The sequence below is a fragment of the Solanum lycopersicum genome, chromosome 4, assembly GCF_036512215.1.
Source record: "Solanum lycopersicum chromosome 4, SLM_r2.1".
NCBI lineage: Eukaryota > Viridiplantae > Streptophyta > Magnoliopsida > Solanales > Solanaceae > Solanum > Solanum lycopersicum.
The window spans coordinates 46,215,644-46,240,578 of record NC_090803.1 but is presented as its reverse complement, the minus strand read 5'-3'; the positions used below and the strand labels follow the sequence as shown (position 1 = coordinate 46,240,578).

The 24,935-nt window shown below is 33.9% G+C and overlaps 1 protein-coding gene across 3 annotated transcripts; it reads left to right on the top strand.

Moving 5' to 3' along the window:
- The first annotated feature begins 1,826 nt into the window (after positions 1 to 1,826).
- Positions 1,827 to 23,427, top strand: LOC101250210 (uncharacterized). 3 transcript variants are annotated; one of them, XM_019213540.3, is made up of 8 exons: positions 1,827 to 3,464; positions 8,853 to 9,270; positions 11,703 to 11,847; positions 13,146 to 13,261; positions 13,348 to 13,426; positions 20,482 to 20,715; positions 22,071 to 22,122; positions 22,783 to 23,427. In XM_019213540.3, exons 1-8 carry the CDS (start codon positions 2,354 to 2,356, stop codon positions 22,881 to 22,883), a joined length of 2,256 nt encoding a protein of 751 aa, XP_019069085.1. In that variant the 5' UTR covers positions 1,827 to 2,353; the 3' UTR covers positions 22,884 to 23,427. The 3 variants fall into 3 exon arrangements, with proteins under 3 accessions (XP_019069085.1, XP_069153246.1, XP_004237518.1); XM_069297145.1 differs by having other exon boundaries at positions 22,048 to 22,122; XM_004237470.5 differs by lacking the exon at positions 22,071 to 22,122.
- Positions 23,428 to 24,935: the final 1,508 nt, after the last annotated feature.

Genomic DNA, 24,935 nt, shown 5'->3' with positions numbered 1-24,935 from the left:
AGAGATTTTTTATGACCCTAATTCACATGTAATACACTCTCCTAACTTAAAGTTTAGCTTAACATATAAGTTTGTAGAAATTGCTGTGTTTGGGTAAATGCATATGGAGAATGATTTGGATTTTTACATAGAGGTTGTGGGGTGTTGCACTATCTCTTTTCGTATGTTAACACAACCATTTCACCATTATTATTTCCACAACTTTTATCTTTTATGTGAGATGTCTTGACCGGTCAGTACTCTACCCCATCGAACATAGTTGGTCTAAGAATAGAACTTGTATTTAAGTTTCGGTGACATCTTATTACACAAGACTCAAGATGCAAATCTCTATTTCATTCACCCTGCACCAATACGATGAGTGAAACAATATCATCTGTTATGTTACTTAACTTACATTCCAAGCATTCCATCTTATTCTGCTCAACATGAACCCTTTAGACTCCATGGTTTATCTCCAACTCCACCACGAGTTTTGTCAATTGGAACTCTATCTCCGCAAATAAGGCATACCATGGAACCTGGACTTATATTTACCGCATCAATTCATCAAACACCAAGACAAATATTAATAAGCTAAAGGTTGTTCCATGATGCAACTCCATCAAAAAACTAAAAAGTACTCAAAGTCTCCTCCCATTGTCCTCACCTAGTCTAAGCTTCATCGTGCATGTCCCTGATCAACTTTACATACACCATAAGCACACCTAAGCCTTCAAGCATCTCCATAGATCCTCCCTTGGAATGTTGTCGTAAATCTTTTCTAGGTCGATTAATACCATGTATAAGTCCTTCCTCCTCTCCGTATGATACCCCACCAATCTCCTTACAAGATGAACGACTTCGGTAATTGAGCATCTTGACATAAATTCAGAAGTCGTAAGTCTCCATTGACATTAACTATGTTTTTGTTTCAATTTTATCTTTATTTAAAAAAAGAAAATTTTAATTTAACCAAAAAACTATAATAGAGTTACATCATTTTCAAAATAAGAGTAAGTTATGAAAAATGAATCTTACTTTCTAGATATCCAAGCTAAAAATACTAGTTGAAACAATGAGAATAAGATTTTCTAAAAAAATGACAAACAAAATGAATCGACGATGATAAATATAAATTATACAAGTATTGCATGGGAACTAAATTCCATATGCGTCTAAACAAGTACACAAAGGGACACATAATGCCAAAAGATTTGTCCCATTTCCCACTAGATGCTACGTCACTCAATATTATCCACACTCACCTCTTACCCCAGTCATTATCCAAATCCTCACCTACAAAAATATATATAAATTAAATAAAACAAAAATAAAGTTTCAAAAATCACTTGAAAAAAAGAAAAAGAAAATAAGAGCGATTTTTTGTTTAGGTTATTTACAATTTTTTTAGTTTTAAATTATGATTTTTTAATAAGAAATTTTAATTTTTACAAGTAAAAGATCTTTGTTTTTATAAAATGTGAAAAAAATGTTATTTTTTTGTTCAATTTGCGAGTGAACAAGTGATCTTATTTCTTTGAAATATAATAATATTTTTTTGGTTGTTATAATTTTTTTCAAATTAAACAATAAGAATTTTGATTAATATTTTATAATATATTTTCTCATTATATTAAAATGCGAATATTGTAATTTATAATATTTTTATATAATTTTTAAATATTTAATTTTTTAATTTAAAATATTAAATTAATATAATTTAATTTAAATTTAAAAATTAATTAATTTGACTTTTGAAAAACAATAGAACTAAAAAGAAACAAAGGGAGGAGACAATATTTTTCATTATATATTCCAAATATAGTTAATCGTGCAATAAACTCAAACCACTCCATTGACCCTATGCAAATGCCAAATGTATCAATCATCTATAGTTTTTGTACAAACTAAAAATCTCCTTGTAGTAGGGCTATTCCTGTCATTTTTCTAATTTCTAAGATTATCATATGTCCAATGATTTTATGTTGATATAATCTAAAGAAAAAAAAAGGCTTTTTTTCCTGTTTATTCTCTTAAAAGAATAAAATAAGAAAACCGTTCACAGATCACATCTTCGGAATTTTAGTGGTTTCTAAAATCCTGTTGGATAACATTTTTAGGCAAAACAACATTAGAAAGACATTTCTCCATTTTCAAAGAATCTATAATTTCTGTGTATATAACAGTTGTACAGACAGCTCTCACTTTTGGCACCATTATCTTATCTATATGAATGGGGTTGAATTGATTTTTTGTGTTTGAATTGTACTACAGTTAGGGTTTATATGTGGATCTGTTTCTTATTTTGAATTTTTGTGTTTTGTTACTGAGTTCGATTGATTTTTGTAGTGGTGTAACAAGGTGTTGAGTGATGGTGGCGTCTGGCACTGGAGACCCTGTTGAGTCGTTTCGGAATTCAGTACAATTGGTTAAGAATGCGTTTTCGCCTATAGAGTCAGGTATTAAGAAAGTGGCAAAGGATTTTGAGCATTGTTGGCCTGGTAAAGCTGAGAGTTGTACTAGTAGTGGGTATGGATTAGATGTCAAGAAAATTAGTGCAAGTAAGCAAGGGGTGGTTAGTGATGAGAAAAAGAAAGGCTTGTTGATAAAGTTACCGATTAAGATGTTTGTTGGAATGTTTGGGAATAATGGGCAGGTTGATAAAGGGGGTAATGTGGTCAGGAAAGGGTTGAAGGAGAAGTATGGTGGTGGCAAAGGGGATGGGAGCTGTGTCAACTGTCTGCAGTTTGATGTTGCTTGGTCATTGTTGATGAATGGTTTTGTTCAGGCTGTTCCTATCCCATTTAAGACTGTGAAAAAGCGGTTTCAGAAGGTGAATCAGGATACTGTTCGGGATGACCTGAAAGGTAATCTGAGGGTAAATGATGTGAAGGAAAAGAAGTCAAGTGATCAGGTTGTTATGGATAACTGTGACCGAGTGAAGCACAAAGAGGAAAATAATTTATCTTTTGAGTGCTTTCTAGGTTTTCTTTTTGATCAAGTAGCTTTGAATCTTCAAAAATTTGACTTAGGAGTCCCACAACAGGAATGCCACAGTACCGAGTTCAATCAAATTCCTCCGCCTGCCAATCAGCTTGATCATTTTAAGGTACTAGTCAGTATTTTAGAGGGTAAAAGAGCTGATGTCAATGGATTTCTGGGGAATCTGAATTTTGCAAGAGTAGGAGGTGTTCCTTCAAGTATTGTTGATGTAGATTCTTCTGCGAGAGAGGACAGAGAAGATGGTGTTAATGATATTAGTGGTCAAGAAGAGAGCACTGGAAATTCCGCAAGAAGTTTAGCTAGTGGTTTGCTTAGTATTCCATTATCCAATGTTGAGCGTTTGAGATCAACATTGTCCACAGTTTCAATAACAGAATTAATTGAGCTCTTGCCTCAGTTAGGACGACCTAGTAAAGACCATCCTGACAAGAAAAAACTGATCTCCGTCCAGGACTTCTTCAGATACACAGAAGCTGAAGGTATGCCTCTCTCCTACTTCTTAAGTTGATCTAAAGTTTGTCCCATTTAAGTGAATTTGTCAAAATGACTTTTTCAGCTTTACTTAGTTGTTTCTTTTTGTCAAGAATCAAACAAATAGTGAGATTTCCTCATGTCTGTGTGCCATTCTGTGTTACAGTAGACTGATTATTACTTCAAGTAAGTTTGAGACTTTGAGATTGCTGAATTTGTCAGGATGTCTCAACAGGAAGAGATGATCTTTAGTACTGTACACTAATCTGTGTTAGGTTAGGTAGTTATTCTTTCAGACAATGTTGACTGCTTGCACTGTGATTGCATTCAAGCTCAAACCAGTATTTGGCAAGTTAGTCTGCTCATGTTTTACACATTTATCAGACTCATGAGAAGTTGTCTAGTTTTTTTGATTGAAAATACTGACCATTTTAGCAATCTGTACTAACCTGTCAATTTATGACTTCCCCATGTGATAGTCATTGGGATGCGATTGTTCGCATTTTGCGATATATAAAGTCAGCTTTAGGTAAAGGACTACTATTCGAGATCGAGCCCATGAGGTCATTTATTGTCTTGAAAAAGTAAGAAACAAAGTGTGGTTGCTCGATCAAGTGCAGAAGCAGAATGTCTAGCAGTGGCTATAGCAACTCGTGAGCTAGTCTGGATCAAACAGTTGCTGGGAGAACTAATGATTAAGACAACAATTAGGGAAGACTAGCTAAGAGGATTTGAGGTTGCTAGAGCTGGAAGGAATAGCTTGAAGATAATTCACCTTCACTATGCAAATGACACACTTATATTCTGTGATCCCGAAGAGGAGCATCTCAAAATACTGAGACTGATCTTGGTAATATTTGAAGAAATGTTAGATTTAGGTGTTAACGCGAGGAAAAGCTTCATGTATGCAGTTAATGAAGTGTCAAACATGAAAATCTTATAGACAATCTTAGGGGCTGAAGTGGGTGCTCTACCAACTATCTACCTCGGATTGCCTTTGGGGCCAAGTCTAAGTCAACGGAAATCTGAAATGGGGTGATTGAAAAATGTGAGAAGTTCGCAAGGTGGAAGTCCGAATATCTCTCACTAGGTGGAAGATTGCCTTTGATAAACTGTGTGTTGATGCACTTCCAGCATACATGATGTCATTATGTCTTGCCCCAACAAGAATCGTCGATAAGTTGGATGCTTATTTGGGTAGCATTGGGAGGAAATTTCTATGGAAAGGGAACAAAGACAAGAAGGGGTACCATCTAGTCAAATTAAAGGTCAATGAGAAGAGATTTTGGTGATTGGAAATCAAGAATCAGTGTAAAGCTTTAAGAATTAAATGGCTATGGAAATATTCAAATGAGAATCAGAATCCATGGGGCACAATCATCAAAGTTAAATATGATGAGAATGATAACTGGATGACCAAGGAGGTCACGACTTCTTATGCAGGGGCAGACCCACATTGGACATTTCGGGTGCTCGAGCACCCTATGTTGCTCGGACTCTTCAAAATGCCAACGGGTTAGTGTCGGATTCACCAAAAGTGTGTTTTTGAAGAATCCGAGACGGGTGCGGCATCAAAAGTAAAGTCCGTGCAACTAAGCGAGCACCCATTAATTTCGTATCGGACTATATATATTTATATAAAAAATTGAAAGAATGATATAAAATATAAACATGAGCACCCAGTGCACAAGTAGTCATTTGGTTCAGTGGTCATTGTGGGTGCTTAAGTTTGATTATTGCATTTGCATCTTGGTTCGATTCTCACTGTAAGCATTATTTTTCTAACTATTTTGAATACCAGCTCTTCTATTGACCTTTTATTTTTCTCTCCTTCTGTTGATTGTTCTTTTTACATTTTTTTTTTTGGATAAAAAGGATATTTTATATAATATAATTAAGTGGCTACATTATCACAAGTACTAGTGATTACAGCTAGGTTACCAAAACAGACTAACTTATTACAAGTAGTTATAGTAATTAGTTTAGTAGTGGAGACTCCTGCTTGATCTGCCTGTACTATAGCTATTACCGAGCTTGGAGGAGTTGATATTTTAAATACCAGCTCTTCTATTGACCTTTTATTTTTCTCTCCTTGTGTTGATTGTTCTTTTTACACTTTTTTTTTTTGGATAAAAAGGATATTTTATATAATATAATTAAGTGGCTACACAATCACAAGTACTAGTGATTACAGATAGGTTACCAAAACAGGCTAACTTATTACAAGTAGTTCTAGTAATTAGTTTAGTAGTAGAAACTCCTGCTTGATCTGCCTGTACTTACAACCGAGCTTGGAGGAGTTGATATATTAGCATCATGTAACTTTTTCATTATTCAAATAATATTTATCATAGTATTATTGTATTAATATTTTTTGCTACTGTATTTTAATTTGATTGTCTATTTTATGACAAGTCATAGATTTGTTTACTTATATTTTGTAACAATAATCAGTAGTCAGGGGAGCACCCACGACGTTAAAATCCTGGATCTGCCACTGATCTTATGGTGTTAGCTTATAGAAATCTACCAGATTTTGTGGAATGGATTCAAAGCTAATACCATAATCAAAGTGGCAGATGGAGTTAGAACTATTTTGGAAGGATTATTAGCATGAAGCAGGCAACATCGAGAGACTATTCTTAGATATTGACAACCTAGTTTACATCAGCAGAATTGTGGACACCCTGAAGGTGGAAATTTGTGTTCGGAGACTCCTCTATGATTGGGAAATACCAAGAGTAACAGAATTCTTCAGCACCATCGACCAATTTAGTGGTTTGAAGGCAGGACAAGACATCCTATAGTGGCAGGTTAATAGTAATGGAACTTCTAAAATAAATGTGGCCTATAGGAAGATAAACCAACCAAACCAGCAGATACTCCAATGCCTTGGAAACACATGTGGAAAGCCAAAATGCCACACAAAGTAGTTTGCTTTGTTTGGTTATTTGCTAAGGAAGCTGTGCTGACACAATATAACTTGGTGAAGAAGGGGATCCCTTTATGTTTCAGATGTTTTATCTGTGGGAAAATTGCATCAACAATGGTCCATCTATTTATACATTGCAAGGTCACAAAGTCAACTGAGGAGATTATTCCAAAGTCTCAACATATCTTGGTCCATGCCTGGGAAAATCATAGAAGCATTACATAGTTTGGAAGAAGCAGGAGTACAACTAAGAATAGGAACAACAAGAGAATTGTACCTGCAGCTATATGGTGCACAATATGGAAAGAGAAGAACCTTAGAGTTTTTGAGAATATGGAGAACACTATACAACTAGTCATAATGAATTGTATTTTGATTTTTGACTTAATATTTTTGGGGCAAGTATATACGCTTATGATACCGTCTCTATCATTGATGTCTTAGACTCATTATAGAGATAGGACAGTAGGTTTATGAGATATTTTGTAAATATGGTTTCAGTAAAACCCATGTGTTGTGTTAAAGAAATAGAAGCAATTGCCAATGTCAAAAAAAGAGAAAAAAAACAGTGAGACATGGAACATGTCTGATAGATAACTGCATAATATATTATGATTGTGTCTATCTGGCTGTATTTTGCAATGAGATTGTGCTAGAAGATGTGGGTGAACAAATAAACTTGAATATACAAAAGTGAGAACACAAGAAATGAATGAAACATAGCTTGTACTAGATTTTGACTTGTAATGATAAGAATAACTAAAAATTTCTCTAGAAGAATACTTTTGGTAATGTGGAGTTGGATGAGATTGCAAGTTAAAGGAAACAAAGAGGTACCTGGATCATTTTTCCAGTATCTGAGCAACTATCGACGTGGTTGAAGTAAATGATTCCTTCTATTATGTGCACCTTTTATTTTTACTTTATTATTGTTATTATCATCATTATTACTGTTATTGTTATAAGGCCAAATACATAGACAAACACTCAAACTTGACTGAGTTTCTCATATAGATACTTAAATTAGGTGTACGACCTATTAAACTTACTATGTCGTCAAAAGTCTGCCTTTTAGATAGATACATATATTTTAAAATTCTACACAACTGAAAGTGTGTGAATGTCACGGGCAGTGACATATATTATTATTGTTGTTGTTATTGGGCCAAACACATAGACAAACACTTAAACTTGTCTGAATTTTTCATATACACTTGAACTAGATGTCCTACATATTTGAACAACTTATGTTATCAAAAATATGTCTATTTAATACATATTTGACAACTCTGAACAACCTTAAGTGTGTGAATGTCACTTGCTGGGACGTGGCAAATGAAACAAATGAAATTAACACACATTAGTAAGGAAAAAAAACGACACGGGACGATAAAGACATTGTTCTTTTTTTTTTGTTTCTCCTCTACTGCTGTCTGCTGGAGCTTACCAGCCATATACAATTGAAGTAGCCACTGTCTCGATTCGCCCTTCATGTTCAGCTCATTAGGCAGGATTAGTCGTGCTCCTCTTTGTGGTCATGCTGAAGCTTTTCTCCATAGACTTTCTCGCCTAACATGGAGGTACATGGAAGTTTGACCATGGGGAGTAGAACTTCATTGGTATTGGCCAGTGAGAGCGATTTCCTCCTAATGAGAACATGACTGCAAATAATTGTTTGCTCTGAAGTACATTGTGATTTCCTCACTTTCTTGCTCTGATAACAGAAGTAGCTTGATCAATATCCAATAGTTGTGGGACCATAAAAATAACCTGATGAAATTAATATAGAAAAGTAAGACTTTTATGGCCTAATTTTCAGTAGCTGTTTTATCGAATTTGACTTTGCCTGGGGAAATACGGCAAGTTGAGCTTGGAGTCATAATTGCCAACATGAAGAAGTTGGTTGAGATTGGACGATTCTGATATCTCATGAAGAGGCTTCCATTGAGGGACCATATTTTAAAAAAGATATGACTACTTAAAAGAAGGATGATGCAATGGCCTGATCAAAAAAATAAAAGGAGAGAAGATGATGACCACTAACCAAATCTCAAACATAGTTTTTCGAAGGAAAATTAAAAGACAATGGGCGGAAATCATTTTTGAAAGTGAAGTTTCATAGTTTCCACTTCCAGAGAGCATATACTTTGTTATGTAACATAGAGCAATTGCATGCTTCCAAATTGGTTACTGTTCCATGTCAGCAGTATGTGTTTTGATAGGCACAATATTTCCCAGCTTTAGGCGTTGAATAGTTCAGACCCTAAGATATGGTGTCTATATGAATTACTTTTTTGAAAAAGTTTAGGGGGGCTCTATATATTGGTCTTTGTTAATATTATTATTTTCTTTAGGCCGGGATGCTGCTGCCAGCAACGTACAAGAACTCCACAATAAGTAAATTTCAGCAACTAAATTTCCATATTGTCAGACATGCCCTTAGTTTTGTGTTGTAATCTTGCAGGGAAGAGATTCTTTGAGGAATTGGATAGAGATGGTGATGGTCAAGTCACGTTGGAAGATCTTGAAATTGCTATGAGAAAGAGAAAGTTGCCAAAGAGATATGCCCATGAACTCATGCGTCGTGCTAGAAGTCACTTGTTCTCAAAATCTTTTGGGTGGAAACAATTTCTTTCGTTGATGGAACAGAAGGAGCCTACCATCCTGCGGGCTTATACCAGTCTTTGTTTGAGCAAGTCAGGCACATTGCAGAAGAGTGAGATACTTGCCTCACTAAACAATGCAGGACTACCAGCAAATGAAGACAATGCTATTGCCATGATGCGATTTCTAAGTGCGGATGCAGAGGAGTCTATTTCCTATGGACATTTCCGGAACTTTATGCTGCTGCTTCCATCAGATCGGCTTCAAGAAGATCCTCGGTAGAATATCTTTACCTTTTTATAATGATATGATATATCATGGCATTTGAGAATTTGTTAGTATATAAAACAGAAAGATGTCAGAATATAAAAGAAAGTTACATTTATGAGCTTCTTGTTTAGGTTTGCTTTGGTGGAAAGCCAGCTTTTGGGTTCCATTGCATAACACATCCCAAGTTTTGGTTGGGGAAGCTAGATTTTTTGTGAGTTGATTAGAAGCTTCTCTGTGCGATTCTTTTTAAGACAATATTCAACTGTTAATCATGTCTCCTATTGCCTGATCATCTGAAGATCAGTTGCTAGTAGTAGTGGTACTATTGCACGAGATTAATCACTGTTCATGTTTATGCTGGTGCAAATGCAACTAGAAAAGATGTTGTTGGGGCATAACTTGGAAAAAGAAGTTACTCAGATGGTATATGTTGAGTTTTATAATGTCTACCCCTTTAGATGCCCTTGTGTGTCTGATATGGGACATTGTATAAGTCGACTGGATAAATGGTTGTTGAGAACGGCAGTTGTCTAATTGTAAAAAGGAAGAGATGGATTATCAAAGTTTTGGGCTGAAAACATTGCCTTTATTTATGAAGACCAGCAATGAACATGGCTATTTACAGCCTTGCTATACTATTGAAGATGATATTCTTGCATTCTTCTGTAACCTGTAGCAAAACATGAAAAACATAAATGGACTTATGGAAATATCTGATTAGGATATTTATATATCATCAAAATTCATGTAATACAGGGACTTCTCCAAAGATATGACTTGAGGATACAAAAGTTTTGGGTTTTGGAAGTTGCTGGGTTTGTTCTTCTACATTTTGTCAATTTTGAGACATTATGATCTTAATTATAGTTTTGCCTCATCACAGAAGTAGTAGCAAGAGACACAACAGATGTGAGAAACATCCAGCAATTCTATATCGGAGAGTTCAGATTATAATTTGAGGGCATTTAATATTTCCCCCTTTTGAAAATATATTTTTGTATGAGTCAATTTTAGTCGGCAATTGACGGTAAGATCCCCTATAATATAGTTACATAACTGCAGATCCCTATACAAAGGAGTTCCTCCCTAGCCTCTAGGGCTTTAGCTCAATGGTAAGAGTGCAAATCGCGATATGTGGGTTCCGCACATGTCATGAGTTTTAATCATTCTGTGTACAAACCATGGTATTTAGTTGGGAAGGGTAGAGGTGCAGTTCCATTATCCACTGAGTTTCAAATCGTGCCCCAGTTGGCTCTTGGGAATGTCTTGGTTATCATTTATCATAGAAAAGAGTGTTTTCCAGGTTGCACATGGACTATAGTTGTGCACCATTGAATATGTCTGGAGTGATTAGATCATCTGCACTTGAAGAACTTGATTTTCTTTCCTTTCGAAAAAGCTGTACAGTTCAGCATGTTGTTGCTACCTGCTTTAAGGGAATCACATGCAATGCTCATTCATGTTCCGACCTCCGCTTTTGCTTCAAAGTCTGTTGATGGTTTTACCGCATTTGGAAAAGAGTGTTTTCCAGGTTGCACATGGACTATAGTTGTGCACCATTGAATATGCCTGGAGTGATTAGATCATCTGCACTTGAAGAACTTGATTTTCTTTCCTTTCGAAAAAGCTGTACAGTTCAGCATGTTGTTCCCACCTGCTTTAAGGGAATCACATGCAATGCTCATTCATGTTCCGACCTCCGCTTTTGCTTCAAAGTCTGTTGATGGTTTTACCGCATTTGGAAGTATCCACATTAGCAACATTACCAGTTTCAACAACAACAAAAGAAAAGTATCCACATTAGCAAAGTAAATGCATTATCTGCACATTGTAAATAAATTAGCAAAGTAAAGGCAGTATCTGCACATAGTAAATAAATTAAGCATCGAGTTAAATAACAATTGCTGTTCATGTAAAGACGATCTACATCTCTCCCCTTAAATTAACTCAAAAGAAAGGAAGCAAATTGATGCATTTGGGTCCCTTTTGCTGTTAGTATAGCAATTAGCATCTGTCTACAGATGAAAGGGACCTTGATATTTGGGACACATTTTGCAGTTGAAGAATGTTGAAGCACAAAATTAGCGAAAAGAAAAGAGATGTAGAACAAATAGTATGATGAGATAGATTTTGTAAGTGGAATGTTTTAATAGTCGATTAGAAAACGGCGGAAGATGTGTGTTAGTAAATTTCAGATCAAAATTTGTTATATTCTTGATATCAATTTTTCATTCTTGTATGTAGATGCACGTGACAAGTTCAGTTGCCATATTTTGTCTGTCTAACCATTATTTTGTTGATGGTACATGCAATTGTTATTATTGCAAAGCCTGACTGTTACTATCTCTTTAATTGATACTATGGAGTTTTACTTCAAGGCATACATCGGTTTCTAAACATTTTTGCATATGTTGGTGTTTTGGTGGTGTGTAACGTACAGAAATATCTGGTTTGAGGCTGCCACAGTGGTTGCTGTTCCTCCACCTGTAGAAATTCCTGCTGGAAATGTCCTGAAATCAGCATTAGCAGGAGGACTTTCCTGTGCATTGTCTACAGCGTTAATGCACCCCGTGGATACAGTTAAGGTATTTTTGTTTTCCAGAAGCATTTGCTTGTTTGAGTTTCTATCATATTCTAGAGCAGTCAGTTACTTATTGCCTTCTTGTGTAAATGATAAATGGTGTTATTGTTTGAATTTCCAGTATAAAAAGATACCTAGAAAGGTAAAATGTGAGTAGATAATCTTGGTAAACAATTTAGAAGAGGCAGCTATTTTGTTGCCAAAGAAAATTTACTTCCTTTTTGGTTTGTGCCAAAAGTATGACTCTTTTTTCCGGCAAATGAAAAGTATTCCTCCAAAATCTTCAAACTATTATAAAATTGATACCAGTTCTGATAGTTGCGTGGATTCTTCACTTTTGATGCCTCACCCGTGTCGGATTCTCCAAAAAATACACTACCTTTGGTGAATCCGAGACGCACCCATTGAAATTTTTGAAGAGTCCGAGCAACATAACGTTCATGATACTTCAGACTTTATACAACATCTTAGTAACTAATGATTCCACTTCCATCACATTTATGACCATTATATAACACAGTCAATGTAACATCTTATGAGCTTAGTAATTGGTAAAATTAGGTGTAGTTTATTGGAAACGAGGTAGTACTCGACTGTGTTTGTTGTTTTATATGATAGTAAACAGACTTATTTGCTTTAATTTTCTCTTCCTTTACCTCCAGCACACCATATAGAGGTTAGGTAGTTGTACTATACATATCTGGTTGCAAGCCTGTATCTACACCGTTTAGAATTAAAATCGTTGTTTTAGACAATTTATCCTTCTTGGTCACGAAGTCTAATAAAGGAGAAAGACAGAGTGAACAGGAAGGTCTCTTTAGAGGGTGTTATAGCAAAACATATGACATCTTTGCTCTGTTAATACTTCAGAAGCTTGATAACTGGGTTGTGTTTTTGTTAAACTATGATTTAAAATTATTATACGTTCTTAAGTATGGGGAAGATGTTGTTAGAGTATATAATTTCTTATTATTGCTGACGTTTTTCCTGCGAAGATGTTTAATTTCTTCTTACCAGTTTCTTGACAGGTAATTAAATTTTTGCAAGGTTGTATTTTCCATCTGATCTTTTTCCTGTTTGGTGTTACATATGCTATGTCTGGAAAGTATCCTATTGTATTATTTGTGATTTACATTATGGTATTCAATGAAGCTTAAGTAACTCTGAATCAAGGTGATAAGTCGGTCATTTGTGGCATTATTCTAATGGTGTAGTTGGGTACAATGAAGTTGATTTAGAAAATTAATAAGCGATATTATTAGAGTGAAAATGACATTCTAAAATTTCTGGCTGGTTCCTCAGACACAAGTCCAAGCATCAACACTAACCTTTCCACAAATAATATCAAAGCTTCCTGAACTTGGAGCAAGAGGATTGTACAGAGGTTCGATTCCTGCTATTCTAGGGCAGTTTTCAAGGTTAGTTGTTTTCTTTTTTTGTTCCTCTATCTTGGAAAAAATTTCCTTGTCTGTATCTGAATTGTCAACTTGATTGATTATTGCAGCCATGGACTGCGGACTGGAATTTTTGAAGCAAGCAAGGTTGTGCTGATTAATATTGCTCCTACACTTCCAGAGCTACAGGTAACAGCTTAGCAGTGATTCCTTCCTAGGAATTTCCCTCTCTTCTACATGATACTGTTCAGTTTTCTTCAGATAAGTTTAAAGCAATTCAATTGTACCACACCAAGATGGTGTCATCTTTACAAAATGTGTTGTGGCTATTCATGCAAGCAGGTATTCCCACCACTTTGCACCAAAAATACAAAATTAAATGAAAGAAAACTTTGGACTCTTGACATCAGGTTCTCAACTTGATCAAAGGTTCTCCGTTCTCCTATTTCTTTCTCTCCAAAATAACCAAAAGTACAATAAGGCAAGGTCTTCCTTAGTTTCTTCCTACAACTACAAGGCAAGTTACTTTGGAATCATATCCATCTCTATTCTAGGAGCACCCGATGAATGTCAAAACATTAAAGCTGCATATGTCAAAGCCCAGAACTCTGAGAAGCAATGAAGTATGAGGTGGTTGACGTCCCCCAATTTCGGCAAGTGAACTAACCACTATGTATATGCTCCTCCTTGGGTTATCAGTGGTCAAAACAACCCGTAAGACTTAAATTGAGAAGCGCTGCGTGGATGCTTCTCCCCACTCACTTTTATCCAATTCTATAAACAATGTAGCTATATAATCTCAACAAGAAGAGTACGTTGTCAAGCATTTGCACATATTTCATGTCTTTATTACACGCCCCAGTCAGTGTTACCAAAATGATGGAAAAGCTTCAGAGATATTTGGGATAGCTCAAGTGTGGAAAGAAAGATTCACTTGGTGATGGGGTGGGCATTTGGGAAAGTGGTTATGGAGATTTGGGGTGGAAGTGAATGCTTTGTGTAGAGGAGTTATTGGTGAGAAGTATGAAATTTTGGAAAGGTTGGAGGACTAAAAATGTTTCACTCCCATATGAATGTGGCTTATGGAGAAACATTTTGAAGTGGTGGGAAGAGTTCAATGAGTATAGATTTCAGGGTGGGTGATGGAAACAAGGTGAGCTTTTGGGAACATAGGTGATTTGGAGTATACAAAGGAGAATTGCTTTGGGATTTTTTTAGGTTTTGGTGAAATTTGCAAGATAGGGAGTTTGAAGAATTTCAGAACTTGCTTGATTTGCTTCACCAACAAAAAGCTACTATTGGTAGCTACGATGTATGGAGATGGAGGGTGAGGGGCATGGTATTTGTGTATTTGTTTAGTGAAGTCATATTATTGTGAAGCTTCTAATTAGGGAAGAGAGTGATTTTCCACATGCATCGGTATATATAGATCCCTAGGGTACCGAGAAAGGTATGTATTTTCACTTGACTAGCTACAGGAGGAGTGATCCAAACAGTGGAGAATTTGTGGAAGAAAAAATGTGTTCGTTTGTGTTTTATGTGCAAAAAATGAGAGTGCCCTCTTGATCAATAATTTCTTCTCAGTCTTCCCCATAATATCACATAATTTAGGTTTTATAACTCCATTGTTAGACAATGAAATTATTTTAGCCAAATCCTTGCACCCGTATCCATACATGGATCCGTATCCCTATCCCTGAATCTTAAAATTCAAATCGTAGAGTATCCAACCTCTAGATCTGCACCAGTATCGAATACCTGTGCCCGAGTTTGAGCAACTTAGGTTGAGCATTTAGGAGAAGGAGGAGAAGTTGTAGGGAATGAGACGTTGCTCCTTTAGCACTTACATGGATTAGATGGTGAGAGAGGAATAGAAGAACTCTGAAAGACTTTGTACACTTAAGAATGACCTATTTTCCCTTATTTCTTTTTGGTGCACCCTTAGGATTCCTTTAGCACTTACATGGATTAGGATTCCTTATTTCTTTTTGGTGCACCCTTAGCAAGCTTTTCCCTTTTCTAATTTATTACTTTATCCCGGAAAACAAAACAAGAATGACTTCACATCGTCATATGCCTAGTTTTGAAGGGGTTAGGACTTTTGAAAGATTCTCTTGTGATAGGTGAGGGCCGTCTCAAATCTTAGCTACTTACCATCTTTGTCACTTGCTAGTGAAAATATTCGTAGTAAAACATTTTTCTGTGTATATTTGATAAGAATCGAGTTAATTGAATAAACAATAAAATAATGCGGAAGCAAAAATACTAAGACTAAAGAAAAGAAATTAAAGATAGGTGAAATTTGAGAATAAAATCCCCAAATTTCAAAATAAATACGAAGAACCCTGCTTGATCTTAGTATTTAAAAACAAAGGATTAAAGCTAATTAATGATACTAATTGAGTCAATTCAAGAATTTCGATTAAAAAGTAATCTAAGAGACTTAAGACCCATATTTTGAAGAAATTAGAAATAATAATTAGTACAAGACTAAATACCTTCTTAAAGTTACGAATAAGAACCAAAGATATCAAGTTGAAGAATTAGTCTACCTCTTAAAGACTCTTATAAAGTTTGTAAAATAAATTCCAAGTAGCTACACAGGTGTAAAAGAAGAGAAACTCTCAATTAATAATTATGTTGACTTCTAAAATATAACAATATCCTCCCCTAGATATGGGGGGAACACTATCCCAAATAGATGGGACTAAAATCTATTTTTATGAAAACTAGTTTTGACGCATGGCGTTGCACGTGAATATCAACCAATGTACTACAACTATTTTGCAAGAAACTATAAAATGAATAATAGAGTATAAAATTCTATGAATAGTGGATGTACACTTTCTTATTATTAGTACTAAAAGTTAGTCACTCAAAAAATCTCTTAGTTACATCTCTTAAATATAATTTCTCAGCCCTCTCCCATACTGCATACTTAGTTATTAATGTATTGGTGGAGTTCTTACTTTTAACATAATATAATATAATATAAATATATATAAATATTGATATAAAATATAGAAGTTGTACTAAATTGGGTGCTTTTAGTTGGAGTATTATATCAATTTCATATTCATGTTAGGGAGTGTTCGAATTTCAGTGAACTTTGAGATTGTTAACGTCTGTAAATCAAACTTCAGTTTTTAGGAAGAAAGAATAGAAAACATAAAAAAATCATAGTTTAAAAATGTGAGGGAACCTCTCTATTTATAGTTAAAAAAAGGTAGTCCAAGTATGTGCATGTGTTATCTCATTGTAAAAGTTACAATCCTTCTTAAAGGTCACAATTCATTAGAAAATTTAATACTCTTTGGATAAGTAAGCCGTTCAATGTGAACTGGTATCTTCTTTTTATATAAGATCATATAAATCACTAAATATAATATAAAATGTAGAAACTAAATTGGGTGTTCCAAAAAGAAGAACAATGAAAAACATTAAATATTGTAGTTGAAAAGTTTGAGGAAAACCCTCTTTTTTATAGCCAACAAGGGGTAGTTTATGAAAAATTGCTTTATTATGCCTTCTTAAAAAAATCACATCCCTTTAGAAAAGTCACAACCCTTCAAAAAGGTCTCAACCTTTTCGGAAAAGTCATAATTCTTTGGAAAAGTTACAACCCTTCGGGAAAATAACAACTCTTCAGAAATGTCACAACGCTGTAGAAAAGTCGCAACCCTTCGAAAATGTTGTAACTCATTGGGAAAATCACAACTCTTTGGAAATGTCACTAACCTTCAATGTGAAACGGTGTCTTTTTTAATATAAAATAATATAATATAAACAAATAAATATAATACAATGCAAAATATAGAAGATATACTTTTTTTGACAATCTTCTATATTTTGTATTGTATTATATTATTTGCTTATATTATATTATTTTAGAAGATATACTAAATTTGGTGTTTTATGTTGGGGGTACTATAATAATTTAATATTTAAGTTAGGCAGTTCATTAGATTAAAAAAAAAGATAGGTATAGATTTGTGCAACAGTTTGAGACTTACACAGCTTGCACACCAAGTTGCAGTTTGCGCAAAGAAAATCATTGAACTTCTTGTCAAGTAGATGTTGCTGCAAAAGTATATTTATGGCTATGAAAATGAGTATATATTAATTATTTAGATAGTCTTCCTGTTTGAAGTTATGTTATTCCATTCTCCGTGTTGCATCTATTTTTGTTAATCTGTCTAGTTTACCCGCAAAAGATATTGTAACTGCATAATTCAATAACTATCACTGTCTTCCTTGTTTTTTTAAGAAGAGCAGAAAATTTACAAAATTTGTAGTTTAAAAGTCATAGAACATCTCTCTATTATAGACAACAAAAGATAATATCAAGAGGTGCTTATTGTGCCTTATCAGATAAGCCCGCAAGGAAAACCACAACTTCTCGGAAATGTGATAATTCATCGAAAAAATCATTACTCTATAGAAAAAGTCACAACCATTTTGAAAAATTCACTAACCATCATTGTGAAATGGTGTCCGCTTTTAATATAATATAGAACAAATAAATAAATAAATAAATAAATAAAATATAAACATAGAATCTATACTAAATTGGGTGTTTTAAGTTGATGTATTATAGTAATTTAACATTCAAGTTAGTGAGTTCATGGTTTTAAGGTAGTGTCGATAGATAGATATGAATAAAATCTAAATAGGAAACTTTAAACAAGGATAGCATGTATAAATAATAGCAAAAATTCTTCCCTAAAGAAAGAAGGAGAAGTTTCCAAATTTGACCTAACTGTCCTCCCTTTTGGCAGAATTTTCAGCCCCATTTGGGCCCCAATATTCTTTCATTTGGGCTTGGACTTGAACCATAAAATATGTCTAGCACTTGGCCCATTTTTATCCACAATTCATGGACTCGTTCTTGGGCTTTTCTTCCATAATAAGCATCTTCTTGATTTCCATTTAATCTCAACAATTTTGGCTTGCAACTCCTTAACTTAAGACCTTTATGATAGTCTTCTTAGGGGGCTTCTATAGCATCACTCTTGCCCATGGAGCCATCAATATTCACCATACTAAGAGCCTGTTTGGCATTGCTGTTGAGAGGGCCGAAACACTTGCTTTGAGAAAAATACATTTTTATTGAAAAATTAAGTGTTTGGCAAATCAGTAGAAGTGCTTTTAAAAGGAAGCAAAAACAGTTTTTCTGTTGTTAGGAGAAGCTAAAAAATTCTGCTTTTTAAGAGAAGTAGAAGCAGAAACAATTTCTTTTTCTCAAGGCTAAAATATACATATTTACCAATATATTTCTTATTAATTAATAAGCATTGGATAAATTTCATTTAAAATTTTATTGTTTTATTTTTATATAATATATTTTACGTTTATATATTATATACTATTGTATGTATTATTTTGTAGAATTAGAAAAAGGTAACGTCAATATTTTTATAAGATCAGAAAAAAGAAAAAAATAACAACCAAAGATTTCAGCCTTTCAAAAAAGGTGTAATATTGATTGAATATTTAAACATGCAGAATTTAATTTAAAAATATTTAATTAATTTTCTTATAATAGATATTTAAAATATTTTCTCTCTATAAAATAATTTAATTTTAAATTTAAATTTAAATTTTCAAATGAATTAGCCAAATGCGAATTACTTTTTTTCAAAAGCACTTCTCTAATAAGTCATTTTTAAAAAGTGCCTCTAATAATAAGTTACTTTTAGCAGCAATGCCAAACAGGATCTAAATTTCAAAAGCAAACCGGACTCTGTTTCCATTTTTCAGCAAGAACCAGAAGGGCTTTGAGAAGTCCGCTCTTCCCTTTGGTATACCGTTTACCTTTACAGAATCGTTCCTTAGGAAGAGTCATGTATTCTGGTAACCAATCGAGTACTTCACATTAATCAACATCTTTCACATGGTCTTGTCTTTATTGGCATACCTCTAGCTGCTTTCATCATAAAGCACGTCTACACATCCCTAAATTCTGTATGCCTTCCCTGCCTATTCTCTGCACGCTTATTGAGAGCTTAAGTAGTTGTAGTTTGCAGCCATTTACTGGTTTTACAAATGTAATTTAGTAGGAGCCTGTGAAGTTAAATTTGGTAGGTCTTGATAAAGTTGGCAATTGGTTTAGTTAGGGTAATGTTTTAAAAAAGGTTGGACCTTAAATTTTGTAGAATGGAAGACATATCAGCTTTGTGCTGACAACATTTCAAATGTCTTGTCGTAGACAAATTTGATATATCAACTTTTTCAACGTTTATGTCTTAGATATGCCCATAGAATTCTTGAGCTACCTACACAATGACTAGAGAGTTTGTTTTGCTATTCCGAAGGAAGTATGATGTTTCCTTATTTGAAAGGAAGTTTGTTTTTCTCATCAATGTTCTTTTACTATTGCTCTACTTTAGTTCTATCCATTTACATTATGCCTAGTTGAGACCTTATTACCGCCTTTTTTAGTGACCAAGAAATCCTTGAGGGTAAGTGTTGCAACTTGTATGGTTTAGAATTCGGTGGATAATAGGCTTGCCCCTCAACCTTCTCTCTTACCACTAGACCAAAACCCTGGGAGCTTCTTCTTACTACCACCATTTTGTTTGTTCCTTCAGTTATTGTTTTTCAGCCTATGAGACTTTCATTGTGGTTTATCTGGTTCTCATTTGGAATCAAGGTGGCACCCAGTTGGTTCTGCCTTCTGATGGTTCCATTCATTGGAGTGCCCAATTTGTTTAATGATTTCCGTCGGCATATGTCCTCCATTTTTAAGCATCCTAGGGACAAAACACAATTGTTGACTTAAAAGGACTACTCATATTAGGTTGAATTTTGAAGGACACTTCTTATGCTTTTAAATTATCCAAGTGTCCATGGGGTCTTCTCATCTTTCAATGGGACTAAAGAACTTCTCTTAGAAGGTAGGTGAGCTTCTATGATATGAAGGAAAGATAAAAACAACAATGATACAATATTTTTCTTTCACACATTTCAGTGTGCTTGTTCTCTCTGCCCCACCTTCCTGATTTTGATGCTCTAGTCAAATTGATGTTCTTGGATGCCACCTTTTATGCTGTTTCATGTACCCCATAGTAGTATCTACATAAGAAGGCTTGAACGTATCAAAGAAATAAGGGATTTGGTATCAATTAGTTGAACACTATCATGTTACACATGATCATTTGCTAACACGAGCTTCTTTATTTATTTGGATTTACAAAGGAAGTTACTTATTCTTTTTTTTTTTTTGTTAATGAAATGTTGTCTAGGTTCAATCTGTGGCATCATTCTGCAGCACTTTCTTAGGTACTGCTGTGAGAATACCCTGTGAGGTGCTCAAGCAAAGATTGCAAGCTGGTCTTTTTGACAATGTTGGGGCAGCAATCATTGGTACCTGGCAGCAAGATGGTCTTAAGGGTTTTTTCCGTGGAACTGGTGCCACTCTCTGCCGTGAGATTCCATTTTATGTCGTAGGCATGGGCCTATATGCAGAGTCCAAAAAGGTGATTTTGCATTTATTTTAAGTTTGCATTATCCTTAATGTTTATGAGTTTTTTCCCTACTAAATCCTTTCCCAGTATCAGTTTATTCTTTTTACTATAAAAGCTGATATAATAATAACAAAGATATGACTGAAAATCAGAAAACAATATATTGAAGGAACAGAGCAAGACCTACGGTATGGATAGAGAATTCATAAATTCCAGAATTTTTCCTCACATGCCTTTATTCTGCGGCATAACTGAAGGAGCCAGAAGCATCTACACTCTTGTGTGAATCAGCCTTATAATCTGTGAATCATCTGGGATTCTCCTCTATTCAGATTAAGTACAAAGTGTGATATGAGGAAGTACCTCACCATTTATTTTTTTGGGGATCATAGTACCATTCCAGGTAGCAATTAATTCTTTAAAAGAGCTGGCATTAACTCGTGACACTGTTATGACAATGAATATTAAGTCTAACTTAAATCCATAGGTAAGCTCATGATCGAGGATTGCCCCAGACCTTATAAGGAGATAACAACCCTTTTCCTCAAATGATATGGTACTCTAATACCACCCTCTAGAGTGTGAACATTATAACAAGGGAGGCCCAACATTGTGTAAACTAGGAAAAAGAACGAGTCTAAGATCTATTATCAAGTTAAGTAAAATGATATCGGGCCTAATTCAACTTAATCATCAGGTGAGGATTGCCCAATATTGTATAAGGAGACGACAACTCATTCTCTCAACCAATGTGAGACTCTAGCAAATACCAACTAGAAAAAAGGCTGTCTAGTAGTGATAACTCTGTGGAGCATCTAACTATTGACTAATTCTGTAGTTTTATGATCTGTTATTGTTGCAAAGTAACAGATGTACATTCTGTATCATAGAAACAACAAAAGATAAAGAAAAAAAACAGACGGAACAGAAGAGTTAATAGTACTTCTAAGTAAAGAGAAAAAGAAAAAAATCACAAGGAGTAATTTCAAATGGACAGTGAATCATGCCCCAGTATGGGGTGCTAGAAGTGGCTTTTGTTGGTTTAGCTTCATCTGTTTTGGTGTGCACTGCCTGGAGCGATGTTAATTGCATATGCTATTCTGACTTTCTGTATTATTTTTCCTTTTAGCGCTACAGTATGATATTTCTTCCACTTGGAACGTTCCAAAATATTAGATACCATTCCACTTCTGATATTATTTTGTGCAATTCTTAGCTTTCAATCATTCATATTTCAAACTTTAATTTGATGTTTTCTTTGTCGACTTCCCAATTTTCACTTATTAAAATTCAAATTTTAATTTTGATGTGATGTTTATCTAACCTATCAAATTAACTTTTCAGCTATTAATATTACATATTTTCAGAAAAACATGTTGATAATCAAGAAAAGCAAATGTAGTGATATGGTAAATATTTGTAAGTTTACAATATCTCTGTAGTAAATCTCTGTAGTCCTTGCATTTGCATAGCTGAATATTATAAAATATATTATATGCTGTTTCTTCTTCTTTTAGGATAATAACTACTTACCTTATTATAGGTAGAGAGTAGTTATTTCCTTGTAGTAGATTAAGATTCTTTTATAAGGAGTCCCAGTTGAGAAATGTCCACAAACATGTATCCTATACATCTCATCTATATTTTGTTTCATTACCTAATACATTTGTCAAATTAACATTCTAATTCATGTCCAATTAAAACACCTATAAAATGGGATGAAGAGGAAATATAAAGTATTTCAGAATACTCTGGATGCTGTCTCTGCTATATAAATTTGTGCAATTTTCTGAGATGCAGTTGGCTGGATCAACGGCTTCTTTATTAAATCTGCTGTATGGGTTTGTTGATGCATGAAAGTAAATAAATTTGTTAGCATGTTATAAACTCATTCCCTCGAGCTTAAAATTTGTATACTGTATCGTGTCGCTGTCTGTCGATGAACCTTCTGATATTTACTTTTCAAGAAAGGCCGTTTGACATTATTCAAGGTCATAATCAACCACTAAATTGCTTGTTTGATATAAAGCTGTGTTACATTCATTTCTTATTGATAAAAATCATTTGTGTTTATTCTAGGCTGTGCAGCAGCTTCTGGGGAGAGAATTGGAGCCTTGGGAAACAGTTGCCGTTGGAGCTTTATCTGGCGGGTTGACAGCTGTTTCAACGACTCCATTTGATGTGATAAAGACCAGAATGATGACTGCTCCACAGGGAATGGCTGTGACGTCAACGATGGTTGCATTATCAATTCTCCGTCATGAAGGACCCCTTGGATTGTTTAAAGGGGCCATTCCTAGATTTTTCTGGATTGCACCTCTGGGTGCGATGAATTTTGCTGGATATGAGCTAGCAAGGAAAGCCATGGACAAGTAGGCTACCGAGCAGCTTGCTCAGAAAAGTGGCTAGCAGAGCAAAATGTACGTCGACTGAGATTTTGCTTACTGATCGTACATGCCAAAGCTGCTTGGAAATTTTGAACCTTTTCCAACCCACAGCATCAGATTTAAATTTGTCGAAATCCCTGCTTTTTTCTTATTAGAGGCAAAAAACCTTTTAGATTTGGTCTCTGAACAATTGTAAATTTCCATTAGCATCATGTTCATCCTTTGCTTTGTAACATCATTTGTGCAGTTTCTAACCTTGATACCTGAAACTAAGATCTAATTAGGTATCAAGAGTACAAAAGAACAGAGACACAATACTGAAAAAACATTTTTGAAATTCCTGTTAGCAGAGTACCCAAAGTTTTCAATTAGCTGGTGAATATCGAGAGTATGCCTTGTAAATATTTGTTTTGTAGTGTGTCATTGTGTGATCGACAGGTCTTGTTTACAGTTTGCGGAGATTTGCAGGATAAATATACCCATGAACTATTACAAATGGTATGCATATATCCTTGATACTTTGGGGTTGAATATGCTCTTTATCATCATACGTTTGATCATATATATCCCTAAGCCAAGCTGAAAGACATGTGCAATATATTTTGGTTCTTACCCAAAATCAAAAAGTCCACTCATGTTTCACAATTTAGCCCACCCATGACCGGTTTAAAAACAAACATAGCATCCATGATCTATTTTATCCTCATGATAAATTTTCATCATATCATCCCATAGGAAGACAACCAAACAAGCACTACTTCTCTTAGAGAGAAAATAATAATAGCTTGTATCTTCCTTTTCTATCCTAGTCCTAGTATAAGTAGTAGTTTCTTATTATTTTAGAAGGTAGATTTTGATGATGTTTTTACTAAAGGTCTGGTTGGAAGGACACTCTGGTAATTGAATTTGGAGTAATTATATTAATATATCATGTTTGGAAGGATATGTAATTACTTGTTGAACAGGTAATTGGTGTAATTGATAGGGTGTAATTACATTCTACAATTCACAGGCATAGACTGTGAATTGCTAGTAATTACATAGTGCAAATACTACCTGATTACTTTTCAATTTTTTAATTTTTATTTTTATTTTTTTGTTTTAATTTTTTTATTTTTATTGTTCTAAAAATTTGTAAAAGTTTATTTTTTATTTTTTATCATCATATTTTATTTTCTTCTTGTTCTCAACCTTACTTTACCTAATTCTATTTAAATTTTCTTGTATTATCTATTAATTTATGTCATACTTATTTTCTCATTGACATAATTTTATTACTTTTCTATTTTTTAAAATAAAATAAAATTTATTGTTAAGTAAGGTTAAAGACTTACGTTTTTTTATTAAGATAAAATAAAAATAAATCATATTTATTGTTATGTTGAAATTTGTTATAAGAGTATTATGTTTAAAATTTTTGTTTTGAACTTATAACTTATGTTATATTTTCAGTTCATTTGTTTTAGAAATATTGAATTTATATTGAACGTTTTTTTTAATTGGACTTGATAGATTATATTTTTGTCAAACATTTAATAAGTTATGATATTTTATTTATATGTTATTCTTTTTGTCAAACATGCATATCACGATGTTTATAGAAACTTCATATTAAAAGTTGTTACAATCAATTCAATTGAAATATCTTAATTTGAAAAAATATATATATCTATTGTATTTTCATAATATTAGTCACATAAAATATGTTTATTAATTAATTTATTTTTAAAATGGAATATATATCTTAAATATTTAATTTAATGTCATTTATGAAGTTTCTTATTTGTCTAGTATAAATATTAAAAAATTAATTTTTATCATAAAAATTTATTATAATTTATGATT